This window comes from Orycteropus afer, unplaced genomic scaffold (genome assembly GCF_000298275.1).
Source record: "Orycteropus afer afer isolate SDZICR_OR568_19922 unplaced genomic scaffold, OryAfe1.0 scaffold00020, whole genome shotgun sequence".
Taxonomy (NCBI): Eukaryota; Metazoa; Chordata; class Mammalia; order Tubulidentata; family Orycteropodidae; genus Orycteropus; species Orycteropus afer.
Genome location: NW_006921607.1, coordinates 18,926,989 through 18,943,201, shown reverse-complemented (window position 1 = coordinate 18,943,201; position 16,213 = coordinate 18,926,989). Strand labels below are relative to the sequence as shown.

The 16,213-nt window shown below is 41.8% G+C and overlaps 1 protein-coding gene across 1 annotated transcript in view; it reads right to left on the bottom strand.

The window, feature by feature from the left end:
• Positions 1 to 1,357: 1,357 nt before the first annotated feature.
• Positions 1,358 to 16,213, bottom strand: part of TOP1 (DNA topoisomerase I) — a 129,026-nt gene continuing 114,170 nt past the window's right edge. Inside the window, exons 14-21 of the mRNA XM_007934668.2 lie at positions 12,664 to 12,807; positions 11,193 to 11,378; positions 10,068 to 10,136; positions 9,391 to 9,505; positions 8,147 to 8,274; positions 3,106 to 3,200; positions 2,723 to 2,872; positions 1,358 to 1,460 (exon numbers count right to left, since the gene is read on the bottom strand). Coding sequence (XP_007932859.1) covers positions 1,358 to 1,460; positions 2,723 to 2,872; positions 3,106 to 3,200; positions 8,147 to 8,274; positions 9,391 to 9,505; positions 10,068 to 10,136; positions 11,193 to 11,378; positions 12,664 to 12,807 — 990 coding nt within the window. The remainder of the gene's footprint in view (positions 1,461 to 2,722; positions 2,873 to 3,105; positions 3,201 to 8,146; positions 8,275 to 9,390; positions 9,506 to 10,067; positions 10,137 to 11,192; positions 11,379 to 12,663; positions 12,808 to 16,213) is intronic.

The window sequence follows — 16,213 nt, the reverse complement described above, 5'->3', positions numbered from 1 at the left end:
CCACAACAGCAGGGCAGATGAACCACCTGCCAGGCCAGGCCAGGCCCAGTCTCAGGGGAGGGACCCACCCCTGAGACCTGAGTGGTGAGACCACATCTCAAGCCCAATCCCAGGGTCCCTACTCTGTCTGGCCTGGAGCCCTGGGTAACAAAGAGGCAGGCACTAAGTTTCTGTTAAGTTGTAGGAATTTATTTTAAATAACCTACAGTTGATTAAAAGGGAATTCATGATAAAAATAGAAGATACTTGAGGAAAGATGTGGGAAATGGACTCTGCACACACACTAAACTAACAATGCCTCTAAAACTAATGATTATAGCAAAAAATGTCTTCACATTAAAATTCTGCTTTTTATGTTTTTCCCCCATTTTTTACACAATTACAAAAGAAAAAAAAATAAAAGCCCTAAAATCTTGATTATTTTTCTTTTTTTGGACCAAATACTCATTTTCCTCTAAATTTAGTGACCTGTGGAACTTTTTGTACAATAAAATCTTTCGAGTGAAAGACTAGAGTTTAAAAAGAAAAAAGATGGTATCACGAAGGGGACAGAGAATGCGCAGAACAAAGGATGATGGGAAAATGGATTCAGTCACTGATTATTTCATTATCCTTAGACTCACTCACACCTCATCCCTCCCAACCCCAATCTACACGATCTTTAAGATCAAGAAAACGGTTTAAATATTTTAAAATAATTAAAAAGAAATAAAAATTCACATTTAAAAAGGAACACTCAAGTCAGGAAATATTTTCCCATCATGCTTTTCTGTGAACAGGTGTCTGAACCAAAACACTGCCGATGTCACGACTGCTTCAAGTTTAATGAAAATTGATTCCCATGACGATAGATAGTGACGACTCTAACAGGTGCGCTGGGTTTTTGTTCTACTTAATTTTAAATTCCTGAAATGGGAAGAGGGGAGGGAGTTTAGGAATTCATTTCTATTAAAATATAGAAGTTATTGCAAAACCCTAACTGTAAAAACGCACCAATATAATCGGACTTCGTATACAGTAGCTAAGAATCCAAACGCCTCAGTGAAACAGTGAATTTGCCTGGCAGAGTTCTGACAAATTCCCATCCACTTGCCCTCTTAAAAATAAAAACAAAATTCAAAACAAATCATAAAGCTAGAATTTTGATATCTGAAATATTTTTAAATAAGTTGTCCATAGGACAACTGGCTCAGCTCTTCCTTATAATATCTCCAGGTTTATCTTTTCACAAAGATGTTGGTTTGTTAAGACTTGCTGCCTCTTTCCCTCATGCGCGAGGGCAAGCGAGGCTCACAGTTTATCCATCTTCCCCAAACCACATTGTTCCTTATCACAGAACCCTGCCCCTTGAGACTGGCTAAAACTCGTAGTCCTCATCAGCCATGTCGATGGCCCAGGCAAACTTCTCCCGCTGGGTTTTGTTGTAAATTTTCTCAATTGGGACCCCCCACTTCTTGCACCTGCAAGCAAGGAAGAAAGAAGCGGATTAGCATGACTCAGAGAGGAATGGCCCAGAGCTGGGAGTCCAGGCTTAGATGGGCCACCTTCTCCTTTACATCAGTCTGGTGAGGGAGCCCAAGAGCAAATTAATGGCACACCAGAGATGTTGCAAAGGCTTTATATGATTAATTCATTTATTCCTGATGATGACCCTGAGATAGGTGCTACTTATACTCATTACACAGATGAGAAAACAAAGGCAGAGAAGATAAGTAATTGGCTTAAAGTCAAGCAGCTAGTAGATGATAGAGCTGAAATATAAACCCAAGCAGTCTGACTCCAGAGTCCATCCTCTTAACCGCTGTGAAGAGCTAATCAAACCTCTACCACTACACATGGGAAAATGAACAGACAAGGCAGAAGAACTGGGGAAACAAAGAGCCATAGGGAGATATGTCTCCATCTACGCAAAAATTTAACAACACAAGCTAACTCAGTATGCTCCAGAAAGCCATTTAGTCTGGAGGTTATTACAGACTCTGTGTGTGTGCACGTGCATGCTCACGTGTGCGCGCATACAAGAGAAAAAGCAACAGAGAACTATCTGCCTTTGTTTAAAAAGTCCCTCTGTCTCTCTGTATGTTGTTGTTGTTGTTGTTATGTGCCGTGGAGTCGGCCCCGACTCATAGCGACCCCTCCTTGGGTTTCCGAGGCAGTATCACTACGGAAGTAGGATTGCCCAACCTTCCTTCCGAGGAGTGGCTGGTGGGTTTGAACCGCCAGCCGTCTGGTTAGCAGGCAAGTGTCTTAGTCACTATGCTACCAGAGCTCCCGTCTCTCTGTATAGCCTGGTCAAATCCGTATTCTTTTTTTTTTTTTTTTTCTTCTGCCTTGTTCCCATTTTCTTCTTTTATTGGCAAAAAAATAGTGAGAAGTTTTATTAATGTGTAAATTTAAAAAATATAGTGTTCTCTTCAGTAAGGGCTAAGAGTTTCCATTCCTACCCCAAAGTTCTATGATGGGCAGGGACTGAGCCCAACTTTTAAAATTAGAACGTAAAAACATTCAAAGGTACTGGAAGCAGTACTGTTCATGGGACCACCCAGGATGCTGTGTTGAATGTGTAGAAAAGGTTCAGCAAGCAGAGCACAGCACAACCCAGCAGTTTCCACAGAGGACTTCAAGTACAAGACTTAGGAATGGCACATGAAAGTGAATAATGCTCCCAGAAGCCTCTCTACCTTTACTGTGCCAGAAAGCTCAAGAAGGGCTCAGTGCTTACCAAGCCACTGAGATCCGAGGGTCCAAATAATTGAGTTTGGAGGTTCCCAAGGCAATTTGTTTGTTTTCTTCTCGGTCTGTGGCCTGAACTTCCAGCTTCATCAACTGCTCCTCCAGTCTCTGTACAGCTTTCTTCTTTGATTCCACCACCCTGGAAGAATGGTGGACACTCGTCAAGAGCCAGATCCAACGCCTGCACAAGACGACACTGCAACCCATACCCACCAATTCTGGGCAGCACAGTTATAAAAGCTCCAGGTAGGGAGATTTTCAGAAGATACTGCTCAGAAACCCTAGAAAAATGGGGTTTCAGGGCCTCTGACTGGTGTTACCTGCTTTTCTCTGTCAACCAAACCCCAGCTTCACACAATACCAGGTACATACTTTTTGGTCTTTGCGTCCTTCATGACCTTGGCATCAGCCTTAGCACTTTTCAGGTCTCTCCGGGCATCTGCTAGCTGATCCTTCTTGGCATCAATCTGTATGGGAAGGATCAACACTAAGAATTAGGAGCAAAATAAGCTAAGAAAAAAAGAGAACGGCTCCATAATGAAAGACAAAAACCTAAAGAAGTTGTCTCCACCAGTCAGGCTACAACACAAAGGTGTGGCTTCATGAAAGCAAGTACTGACTAGTATTTGTCTCTTTCTGTTTTTCAGCGAGCCTCAAGAAATAAGTGTTCAACATGGCAGTGACCTGGAGGCTCTTCAGGCTCAGGAAGAAGTTCTTCCTGGACTGGGAATCTTGGTCCTAATCTTTCAATTACAACAAACTTTGGTTTTCAATTTTCAATACCTGGGGAGGAGGGCTATAGGTAAGTGGTGTTTATCAAACGGAACCTGTGCTAGGTTTTAGCCTTCATTGTAATACTGTAGGAAACACTCTTTTTTAAAAAATTTTTACTGTGATTTGGGTGAAAGTTTACAGAGCAAATTCACTTTCCATACAGCAGCTCACATACATTTTGTCTCATGACACTGACTACATTTTACCACAATGCAACAGCTCCCCGCCTCCCACTTCCTCCCCATAGTTACCTCTTCCCTAGGTCCTTCCCTCCTGAGCACTCTGGCCTCGAGCTATCTTGCTGTGCACACACAGCCCTTCTATATCCCATGATTGATTTCTGCAAGTTGTGTATGTACCTAATGTAAATGTTCACCTCATATGCCTATCTTTTGTTTGGCTAGAAGCCACGGGAGTGGGTTCAATTCCAGACCTGCATAGGAGATACTCTTTATGAAGCCTGAGACAAGATCCTTGCATCTACTGAGCAAGCCCAGCACCCTCGAAAGGAGTTACCAGCTTTTCAAAGAAAAAGGATATACTGATGAGAATAGTCGAGGGACCAAAAAACGGTAATTAAAAGGGACCCAGGATTCCAAACAGCTCAATCAGTTTGTTCCAAACCAATAAATGGCACACCCCAGTTTTGTCATTCCATTTTTAAAGAGAGACAGACTGGAGGTGGAAAGTAAATTACAGTAGTTATCACTCAAAAACAGAAGTATGAGAACATTTTCAGCTATGGCCGTCTTTTCCTAATTGAAGTCTTGTGGAGGCCTCATCTACAGAGGAAGAGACAGAGGCACTTTCACCCTTTGCTGCTTATTACATTTTCTAAAGCACCTCTGAAGAGCTCGACAATGCTGCTTAGAGACAGCAGAGGGTACCCATGGAGCTGGAGCCCCAGCCTGTGAGCTCACTCTGCCGGGGGCAGGAGAACCTCATACCTGGTATCACTTGTTGACCTGTGAGGTCAAGGGAATCTCTGCAGAGTAAAAACGTGTCTGACTCACGCACTTTGGGCTGTTGTTTGCTGAGCCTAGAATCATCTGTTACATATACTCACACAGCCAGACTGGAAACAGTGGCCACCATTGTTAAAGAATCATTAAATACATTTTACTATGAATGGCTTACTTCCAACATCTATGCTGTCCAAAGCCAAGCTGAGGAAACTGCTTTTTCTATACATCAAAGCATCACAGACACCCCAAGCCAGATTTTTTATAGGACTAGAAATGCAGTAAACCACAATCTTTTAACCATTTCTGTGAATGCTAAGCTGGCAATGCCATGTCAAATTCTCTCAAAGCATCAAAGACTCCATTGATTCACTTGGCAAACAGGCATGTGTTTGCTTTGTGGGCACACAGGGGAGGGCAGGGGAGGGTTCTGAGGCTTGGAGGGCTCGTCTGGCAGGCAGCCTGGGCTGCCCAAACAGTGGTTCCAGAGTGAGACCAACAAAAGACCTCCTCATGCTCCAAGGAAGGGTCTCCAGAATTAGGTAACCACCACCTGAATATTCATGTGTTTATTTCTGGCTTGAGATGACAACATGAAGAGAGTAAACAAAACCAGCTGACCACCATGTTAGCAGAATGGCATAAGTGGAGCCACCAGGATGAATGAGATCTGGAAGGTTCTTTACCTATCAACCATGCTCCAAGGATTCAAGAGTCTAAGAAGGTATATTCATTTACTTTGGCTAGGAACATCCCTTCAAGAACACTTTGTTGTTGTTGTTGTTATATGCCGTCGAGTCGGACCCGACTCATAGCGACCCCTTCTTGGGTTTCCGAGGCAGTATCACTACGGAAGTAGATTGTCCCATCTTCTTTCCGAGGAGTGGCTGGTGGGTTTGAACCTCCAGCCTTCTGGTTAGCAGTCAAATGCCTTCGCCACTATGCTACCAGAGCTCCCTCAAGAACACTAAGAGGCATCTATAGCATAAACCTTAAGTTGCATATATTTTTAGACCCAGATGTCCTACTCCTGGGTATTTTATCTTAAGGAACTCTCAACAGAAGGAAAATTCTCTGCGCCTCAAAATTTATGTCTCATTCTACAGCAGTTTTTAAATTCCAGTTGTTTAAGTATAGACAGTCCATGAACTTGGATGGGAAAAAATTACATGTGTAATTTCACTAACCTCCAATTAAAATTTAGCACTTCTTCCTTAATTATGAATGCAGGTAACAGACCACAGTACTATCAATAGTACTCTATCACCAAAAGAAATCACAAATATTTTCACATCCTACTACCACTGTTACAGAAAACTTGAAGTATAATTTATATTCTTTTCTGCCTTGAAATTTATTGTAGTTATTAGACCTGCCTCAAGATCTTATTTATGAAATTAATAAAGAATCACATCTATTAGCATATCACAGTCTTTGAAACATATCTTGATAGGTGTATTTCAACGTCATTGATTTGTTTTGTAACCCTGTGTCAGTCATATCTGCGCCACAGGGAAATACCTGGGAATTCTCAATGTGGGTTAATTAGGACAGATTAGTTATGTAGTCATTGTTGTGACATGGGAGCTCTGGTAGCATAGTGGCTAAGACACTTGCCTGCTAACCAGACGGCTGGCGGTTCAAATCCACCAGCCACTCCTCGGAAGGAAGGTTGGGCAATCCTACTTCCGTAGTGATACTGCCTCGGAAACCCAAGGAGGGGTCGCTATGAGTCGGGGCCGACTCGACGGCACATAACAACAACAACAACAACATTGTTGTTAGTTGTCATCGAGTTGGACCTGACTTTATGTATAAAAGAATGAAACACTGCCCAGTTCTGCACCATTCTTCATGACTGCTGGTATCTTTGAGTCCATTCTTGTGTAATGACTTCTAACCTAGAGGGTTCATCTTCCAGCATTATATGGACAATAATCTGTTGTGATTTATAAATTTTTCCCTGGCTAACTTTGGAAGTAGATCACAAGGCCTTTCATCTTAATCTCAGTCTGGACACTCATCTCACACTGGCAGTAACCACCACTGAGGTGTGAGGCGGGATTAACGCCGGCTGTGGTGGTTAAATTATGGCTCAGCTTGGCTGGGCTGTGATCTCAGTGGTTTGGTAGTTATATAACAGTGTGGTCATCCTCCATTTTGTGATCAGAAATGGTCATCCTCCATTTTTGCATAACACCGATTCTCACTTAACAACTTGGCCTTTGGAACTTAACCATGTTGACAAGGAGGAGTACGTATATTTGAAATACTGGTGGCATAACTTCCAGCACCAGGGCAATATACAAGCCACCACGGTATGACAAACTGACAGGTGGACAGTGATGTGTAGCCATTACTAACACAGAACTGCTCATGATCAAATGTCAACTGCCTTGGGGCTTAGAAATTCAGTACCAGGCACAGAGTAGGAAAAAGAGAGCACAAAGAAGAGGAACAACATCTACTAGTTTGCATGGCAATCTCTCCCTGGCTTTAAGTGGGAGCTCTCGTGGCATAGTGCCGCTAACCAGAAGGCTGAAGGTTCAAACCCACCAGCTACTCCTTGGAGGGAAGATTGGGCAATCTACTTCTGTAGAGAAATCGCCTTGGAAACCCAAGGAGGGGTCGGTATGAGTCAAATCAACTTGATAGCAGTGAGTTTGTTTTTTTTGGTAGGCTTTAAGTGTCTCCGGGGCTCTGGTGGTACAGTGGTTAAAGCATTCAGCTGCTAACCAAAAGGTTGGTAGTCTGAATTCACTAGCTGCTCTGCCGAGAGACAGATGAGGCAGTCTGCTTCCGTAAAGATTTATAGCTTTGGAAACCAATGAAGCAGTTCCACTCTGTCCTACAGGGTCGCTATGAGGTGGAATCGAGTTGATGGCAGTGGGTTTTCATTTTGGTTTGGGGCAGCAACTCTGGCATACAGCCAGTATTCAACAGGTGTTCTATGATCAACTATATAAAAATATGATCCACATGGAATATGTTGTTGTTATTGTTGTTATGTGCCGTCGAGTCAAACCTGACTCATAGTGACCCCTCCTTGGGTTTCCAAGGCAGTATCACTACGGAAGTAGGATTGCCCAACCTTCCTTCCGAGGAGTGACTGGTGGGTCTGAACGGCCAGCCGTCTGATTAGCAGGCAAGTGTCTTAGCCACTATGCTACCAGAGCTCCCACATGGAATATATAAAAATAAATATAGTTGTGCTAGGATTATGGAGGATATTATTTTGTAAAAAAAAAATCTTTAAATATTATTTCATTATCTTTTCAATCTGAAACAATCTAATTTAGAAACAGTTATATTTTTAGGCTGTGGCGAGAAACTGTGAAGAAGATTGTATTTATTTCCTTGTGTATAAATATAAGGATAATAATTAGCAATTTTTCAAAGAGTATGTCAGATTTAGCTTTTCAAATCAGGTAGTGGTCAATGTAGAACTTTTTTCATAGAATAAATACTTTCTGAACAATAAGCACCCCGATATTCACTATCTTGATCAGGAATAGCTACTATCAAGTAAAATATCCTTATTAAGCTTTAGAGGTGATCTTTCTCCCAGAACTGACTCAGGAATGGTCTCATCTACCAACCCAGGGATTTGGGTTATAAATGCCTCTTATTTTCAGATTTTCTGTCCACAGCAGATATTCGTTCCCCTTCCAAAATACCTTAGATTGCAAGTTCATCATGGACTTCTCAAAAGTTTTCGGTGGTGCTCTCTGATGGTTACAAAGAATTGCAACAGCTCGGTTGGCACGGTTATAAGAAAGGATCTTTGCTGGGATATTCTCATCCGCTGTAAAGAAACATGATAGTAAGAGTGTCAATTTGCATACCAAGAGCACACACAACTTGTCTTCCCCTCGAGCTTCATCCCCGTGATTTTAATGGTTCTCATCTCACCCAGATGATCAAGTCATATGTCTTCTGAGATACAAGACCAAAAATCTTAAAGAGTTAACAGAGTTACAGGAAAAATGATAGCAGAAATTTTATATGTAAGTGTAGCCTGGGTTAATTTTCATTACCAGAGGAATTCTGGCCCTCAGTGGCATTACAGCTAAAGCTAAAACCTTGCTCACCCAGGGAGTCTGGTCAGACTGCTCCTATGCTTGCCTCACTTCTGGCCTCCCCACCTACCCACCCAATGGAGCCTGAAGAAAATGTGGAATTGGGACAGATAGTCTGTACAGAAGGGTAAGACAGAAGATTACGAGTTTTAAATTTTTAAACTACAAGACAGTACATTTTTATAAAAGAAAAATTCAAATGTCATCCAAGAAATGTTGTGTGGCACTTTTTATCCTAACCTATCCCAAAATACTGACCCTCAACATACCTATCTCTGGCTTTTCTGGCTCAAACTATAAGGCCACTTGACATATTTATAGCCAACAGTGGAAGTTTTAGCAGTGACTGAGCTCCAGGAAAAAAAAAAAAGGTCTGTTGGATCTTGGTGATACCTTCCGTAAGCTAGTCTTTAGGAGAGTTAATACCTACTCATGGGGGGGGGGGGGCACATGACCTCCAAAGAAAGGATTTGCTCCTATAAAGGGCTGATCCTAACCTTGACAACCTTACTCTCTCCCATTTAACAGAACAGCAAAGTACAGTGTCTTCATCCTTTAAGCTTTACAGTACACAGAACACATAGAACACAAAATGACTCAGAACACAAAATGCAGGCATTTTCAGAGCAAATTAATCTAAATGCTGGGGTAGGAGTGGGGAACAGCACTGATCCTATGTTTATACAACTAAGCCATAGCTCCCTACTAGAGGTCTGTGAGGGAAAAGGTTTCTAGTTACAAGGTTAAAGAGAAAAAGTAGAACGGATCTAAGACTTAGCTAAGCAAGGACACTGGACACCATTAATAGGGGTGTAGGCCCTGTCTGGCCAACCAGTACTTACGAGCTGTGAGTTCTTTTAGCTGTTGCTGTAGCGTGATGGAGGCATTGTACGTACGGAAGACCTTGGCTGTCAAGCCTTCCATAAGATCCTGAAGATGCTTATTTAGAATACCAGTCTGGAGGAGACAAAGCAGCAGAGAGGATGTTGGGACTTAGTTAAAAGGCATACCACCCCTGCCCTTTCTGGCAAGCTCCAAGAGTCAATTATGCCAGTGTAGTCACACCCTTGCCAGGCTTATTACCCTGCTGGCATGAAATTAGGGAAAAAAGTGTTAAAAATTCCAGAATATAGGGTTGGATACCTCCCTAAAGGCCCCTTGTCATATTTAAGTACTTAAATCTTAGACAAGAAATAAAAGCAAATGTGTCCTTCCCTAATAAGATCTTTCCTAGAAGCTGTTAGGGACAGGTCTTGAATTTCCAGCAGAGGTAGTTGGGCACCTAGTCAAGGAAAGACTCTGTAGGAGCCAGCAGAGGATAAAAGGCAGGGACTGTCTAGTTCTGCCCCAGGGCTTTGTCATTCCTTCTGAGCCAGTCTGGGGCATGTATTTGCTGTGTGCCTCAAGGCTAGGCTCAAGGGAGAGCCCAAGTGATGTCACCCTACCCATTCCTCTGGGAGCTTGTGAGGTTACAGCTGGGACCCCACTTCCCTGCCAGGAGAGTACTTTATACACTCACATTCAGTCTATCAAAAAGATCATCCTCGGGCTGCTTATTCTCCATAAACAGCTGTAAGTTCTTAAAAACCTAAAGGAAGAGAGCAAAACCTCGTTATCATCTGCTTTAAACCTTTTGTTTGGAAATAATCTTAAACTTACAAAACCTTGCCCCTCCCAAAAAAAGACTATATAATATACAAATGCACCTATATCAGGCAACATAAATACTCATTTATTCTGTACCTAATCTGCACAGCATGTGTGCTCACTCTTTCTATATCTGTATGTTGTATACATACATAATTATTTTCTATGACCCAACTGTCTGTAACTTATATATATTATGGCCCTTTATCCTCAAATATTTCAGTGTGAATTTCCTAAGAATTTCTTAAGTACATAACCACAGTACTTAGAGTCATAAATTCACACTAACATACACTCTAATATACTAACCATATTTCAGTTTATCTAATGATATTCTTTATCTTCAGGATAAGATACAATCTAGGATTAGGTATTACATTTAATTGTCAGGTCTCTTTAGCCTTCTTTATTTTTAGAGCACTTTCAGAGTCAGCAAAACCTTATTACTGACTGAACATCAGGCCAACGGTAGGTGGGTTACAGGGATACTACACTGCGTAGGCCTCTGAGTCAAGCCCAGTACTTTGGGAAAGATTGTTGGGGGCCATGGAGCTGCAGTTATGGGGCTCAGAGACTTGGGTACAAAAGGGCTACATCTTCACTTACTCAGGAGTTGGGAAGAGGCTGAATAAATCTGCAAAAGTGACGAATGTGAACATAACCAGGGGATATTGAGGTGTGGGTAAATCATTAAAATGGTATGCTGGGTTAACTCTGACATGATGTTGGTCATGAAGGTCAGCTCTCTACAGCATGCTCCACTGAATAACACTACAGGAGATGGCCTGTTACCGTCATTCCCAGGAAGGTAGCAGAGGCGGCCAGGGACTCAAAGAAAGTACCTAAGACACTGAACAGTAGCTCTCCTGTCTCTTTCAAATTCCTTTTTACTGGTATCCAGCACAGTGCAGAACATAACAAAACAATCAGTAAATGCTCTTTGAACAAATGACTGAATGAATAAACAGGCCAGGGACCACAGGCCACATTGACTTACCCGTTTTTCAACAGGGACCTTGTTATAGTATCTGATTGAGTCCTTCCCGAGGAAATCAAACTCTACCACATATTCCTGACCATCCAACTCTGGATGTAAATTGATGTGCTCCACACGAAGTGAGCAGCAACCCACAGTGTCCGCTGTTTCCCCTTCCTCCTTCTCATTGCCTGCTCTCAGAGCAAGCTGTCCAGGGGAGGAGAAGGAAAAAAAGAAAGAAGGTGAATGAAGAGACTGGAATTTCAGAAGATCGCTAAAACCACTGCTACTGAGCCAATTCTGACTCACAGCAACCCTGTATGATCAAGTAGAACTGCCCCATAGGACTTCCAAGGCTGTAATCTTTACAGTAAAAGATTGCCCCATCTTTTTCCTGTGGAGTGGTTGGTACATTCCAACTGTCAACCTTTTGGTTAGCAGTTGAATGCTTTAACCACTATACCGTCATAGCTCTTCTTTTCCTAGGTCTCTGTTGTTGTTGTTGTTATGTGCCGACTCATAGCGACCCCTCCTTGGGTTTCCAAGGCAGTATCACTACGGAAGTAGATTGCCCCACCTTCTTTCCGAGGAGTGGCTGATGGGTTTGAACCGCCAGCCTTCTGGTTAGCAGTCAAGTGCCTTAGGCACTATGCTACCAGAGTTCCCAGAAGACCTCTAGGAAACCCCAAGTAGAAGCTTCCCATTTATCTTTGGGGACAAAGCATCAGTGTGTAAGGCCTGAAACTCTAGATTCTGCAGGCAGTATTACCTCCTCCCCGTGGACTGAGATCTGGAGAATCACAGGGTATTACACTTTACCATACCCAAGCCTCCTTTTCTCTATTTTGTTCTCTCAGAGGAGGATGTGGGGGAAGAGAGACACTTAAAAAAATAACACAAGCAAAATGAGACAGCAAATGAAGAAGTGTTTCTACTATGGGTAATTGGACTCAAAAAAGCTAGTCTCAATGTTGCTTAATTTTAAGACAATTCCGAATATGTGCTAAAACAGAAACAGTACAAAATTGGGGGGAAAACCATGAACTGTTTTCCTTCTAAGGAGTACTGAGAAACTGATCTCTTCTAGCAGTTTTCAGACTACAGGTGTGATCCACTAACAGATTTTAAAAATTTTATTAGTTATAACCATTCTTTTTTCTGATTTTATTTACATGCACACACAAATTTATCTGCATGTGTAATAGTTTGTGATGTAAAATAAATTTTGAAAGCTACCACTTTAGAACATGTAACGGCATTTCTGACACACAGAGACTCATGCAGAGCCTCCTAACAGGCAGACTATATTCAAGACAGCAACAGACACACTAGGAACAGCTCTCTCCATTTCTAGCTTCCTTACTGAAACAGAGGCTTGGTGGGCTGCCACGGCCTCTACAGTACTTAAGCACAGGGCCTGGAGCAGAGTGGAAACTTCCTACATCTCTGTTGAGCTAAACACACAGCCCACACCTCTAGAAGATGCTCTCACCTTGTCAATGAAGTACAAGGCGACAGCTCTTTGCCGGACTTTCATTTCTTTGGACTTCCAGTCTTCTCGATACTGGTTCCGAATCTTGTCTACACATTTCTTCAGCCGCCGAGCAGTCTCGTATTTCTGCCAGTCCTTCTCACCCTATAAAGACCCAACACCAAAGGTGGATTGCTTAAGGGATGGCAAAGTAAAACAGACTTTATTTTTTATTGTGATTTGCGTGAAAGTTTACAGAGCAAATTCATTTTCCATACAGCAGTTCATAGACATTTTGTCTCGTGATATTGACTGTAATTCCCCACAATGTAACAGCTCTCTTCCCACTTCCTCTTCATAGTTACCTCTCCCCTGTATACTTCCCTTCCATGCACTCCCCCCGCCCAAGCTGTCTCTCTATGCATATAGACCCTTCTGTTCTCCTATGATGGGTCATTCTAAGAAGTGTATGTATCTGATGTAAATGTTTACCCTGTATGCCTGTCTATTGTTTGCCTGGAAGAAATGGGAGTGAGTTCAATTCCAGACCTGAAGGGTGGCTAGGGGCCAGAGTCTCAGGGGTGTCACCAAGCTCTATCAGACCAAAAAACCTGGTCTTTTTATGATTTTGAGTTTTGTTCCACATTGGTAAAACAGACTTTAAATATCAAAGTCCAGAGCTTTGAACCAAAACAAGGAACTTGAGCTTAAGCATGGTAGAAAAATAGTACTACAAGTTTTGGGCAATACCATAGTGGACAAGAGGCTAATCTTTAAAATGTATAGAAAATTCAACTTAACAACAAAAAGACAAATAACCCAATTAAAAATGGGCAGAGGACATGAACAGTTACTTCACCAAAAAAGACATTCAGGTGGCCAACAAACACATGAAGAAATTCGTGATCATTAGACAGATGCAAATCAAATCAGAACAATGAAGTATCATCACACCCCACATTAATAGTAAAAAAAAAAAAAAAAAAGTGCTGGTGAGCATGTAATGGTTCCATATAATGATGGAACCATCATTAAACACTGCTGGTGGGACTGTAAAATGGTGCAACCACTGTAGAAAACAATATGGTGCTTCCTTAAAAAGCTGGAAATAGAAGTATCATAGGATCCAGCAATCCCACTACAAGATATATATTGCAGAGAAATAAGAGCCACAATATGAATAGAAATACATATGTATACTCATGTTCATCACAGTAACAGCACAAAGATGGAAACAACCTAAATGCCCATCAACGGAGGAATGATCAACAAACTGTGGTACATACACAAAATGGAATACTATGCAATGGTAAAGAATAGCAATGAATCTGTAAAACAGCTCATAATATGGATGAATTTAGAGCTTATTATGCTGAGTGAAGTTATTAGTCAATCACAAAAAGATAAATATTATATGAGACCACTATTGTAAAAAGTCAAGAAAAGGTTTTCAAAAAAACAAGAGGAAGAAAAACAGCAGTACTGAAGTGAAGGTTTCGGGCAGTTAGCCTGATGAGAATTCACACTGTCCCATTTCACTGTCAAGCATACTGGCCTCTGTCTAACTGCTAATAAAGCCTCTGGCTTTTTGTCTGTAAAACTTTTGTGTTCTTGGGAAAAGCCCACATGGCATGTACCCAAAACTGACTTTTCCTATCAGCGCAGAGGCTATAAACTATCTTTAAAATACAAAGGGTAGATCAACCTCACCACCACCACCACATTAGCATCACAGCCTTGCTGCTGAATCTGTGACCCAACAGCAATTTTCTCCTAAGACTGAATTCCTTTAAATTCAAGATAACCATTCAAAGCTTCATCAAGCTGTCAAAAAAACTAAATCAAAGACTACAACATGTAATTATGAACATACACAATGAATTCCAGGAACAGCCATAATTAGTCACCATTTTCTAACTTCTGCATTTAGATGTGTTCCTTGATTAGACAGAGGAAACCATGTTTCCGGGAAGCCTTTTTTTCCACGTCTTTTAAACATTAGGTCTTTTGGTGGGAAGTTTAAAAAGCGATTCTAAAGCCAATGAAAACCAAAAGAAAAAAAAAGCCCCTAATGCCATTGAGTCAATTCCGACTCATAGCGACCCTGTAGGACAGAGTAGAACTGCCCCATAGGGTTTCCAAGGCTGTAAATCTTAACAGAAGACTACCTCATCTTCCTTCCACGGAGCAGCTGGTGTATTCAAACTACCGACCTTTTGGTTAGCAGACCCCATGCTTTAATCACAGTGCCACCAGAGCTCCTAAAACCAAGGAAGGGTTGTTAAAAAGGGTTTGAAAAGACTAAAGTCTAAACTATGATGAAGGAAGATTTCTGCTACCATCCTGGATGGAATAAACTCTAAAGCAAGGATTGATGTCAAGGTGCAAGACAACCACATAACATGAACACAAGGAAGGGCAGAAGAACCCTAGAAGCTCCGCTCTTAACTCCCTGCCCCGGTGACAAAGGAGAGTGGTACTGATTTCTATGTACATCTGAGTATTCCCACCTATGACATGGACACATGACCCTCGAGACATAAGAACTGTGGTCAAGTTAATTAGCCTTCTGAATATGCAAGAATGTGGGATACATGGAGTTAGAAATGTCTTCCACTTCTAGACTTTAACAAATGATCAGAAATTAAAGCTTACGTGGGTGTGATAAGGAATCATTAGCATTCTGCCAATTTTATGTACTTGTTTGGCTGTAAGACAAGAAACTCACTAACTACCTGTTTGTGGGGGTGATTTAATAGTTGGTGATGCAGAAGAAATATCTACATCGTATTTTCTGACACTGGTGAGGTGAAACTTTCTCACTGATTTCTCTAAGTACTTTCTGACATTTAAGATGGTGAATTAAAAAAAGGTGTGATACAAGCTGTCCTCATGTACAAGTCAGTGACAAACCTCCATAACAGTTTTACACACACACACACACACACACACACAGAAAATATGGGCCGTAAAGGTTTAATCTCCAACAGTTCAGCATCCAGCTCAGGACTAGGCTCTCGCCCATCACTCCAAGCCACCTTGGCCAACCAAAGCTAATCTTGTATGGTAAGATTTGCTCAGTTCCTTCGATATGCCACTGAAATGTTAGGTATGCAAACAACAAACGCAACATGCTGCCATCAAGTCAGATCCAACTCACAGCGACCCCTCCCTGGGTTTCCGAGGTGTTACCACTATGGAAGTAGAGTGCCCAACCTTCCAAGGAGTGGCTGGTGGGTTTGAACTGCCAGCCTTCTGGTTAGCAGTCAAATGCCTTAGGCACCACGCCACCAGAGTTCCTGAAATGTGAGGTAGGAGCCAGGAAAGCAATGTTTAGAAAATCCCAACAAATATAATTCACAGATACCTCTGGAAACATTCACAAAAGATACCACTACACAAGTTGGATAATCTCAAATAAGGGCACTGGGATGGGGTAGGGGTAGGCTTTATAGTAATCCAGAGATCTTTTACAGAAGATTTGCCCAATGTGGTATTATATTTCTTTTTTTTTAATTTTATTTATTGTGATTTGAGTGAAGATTTACAGAGCAAATTCACTTTCCATACA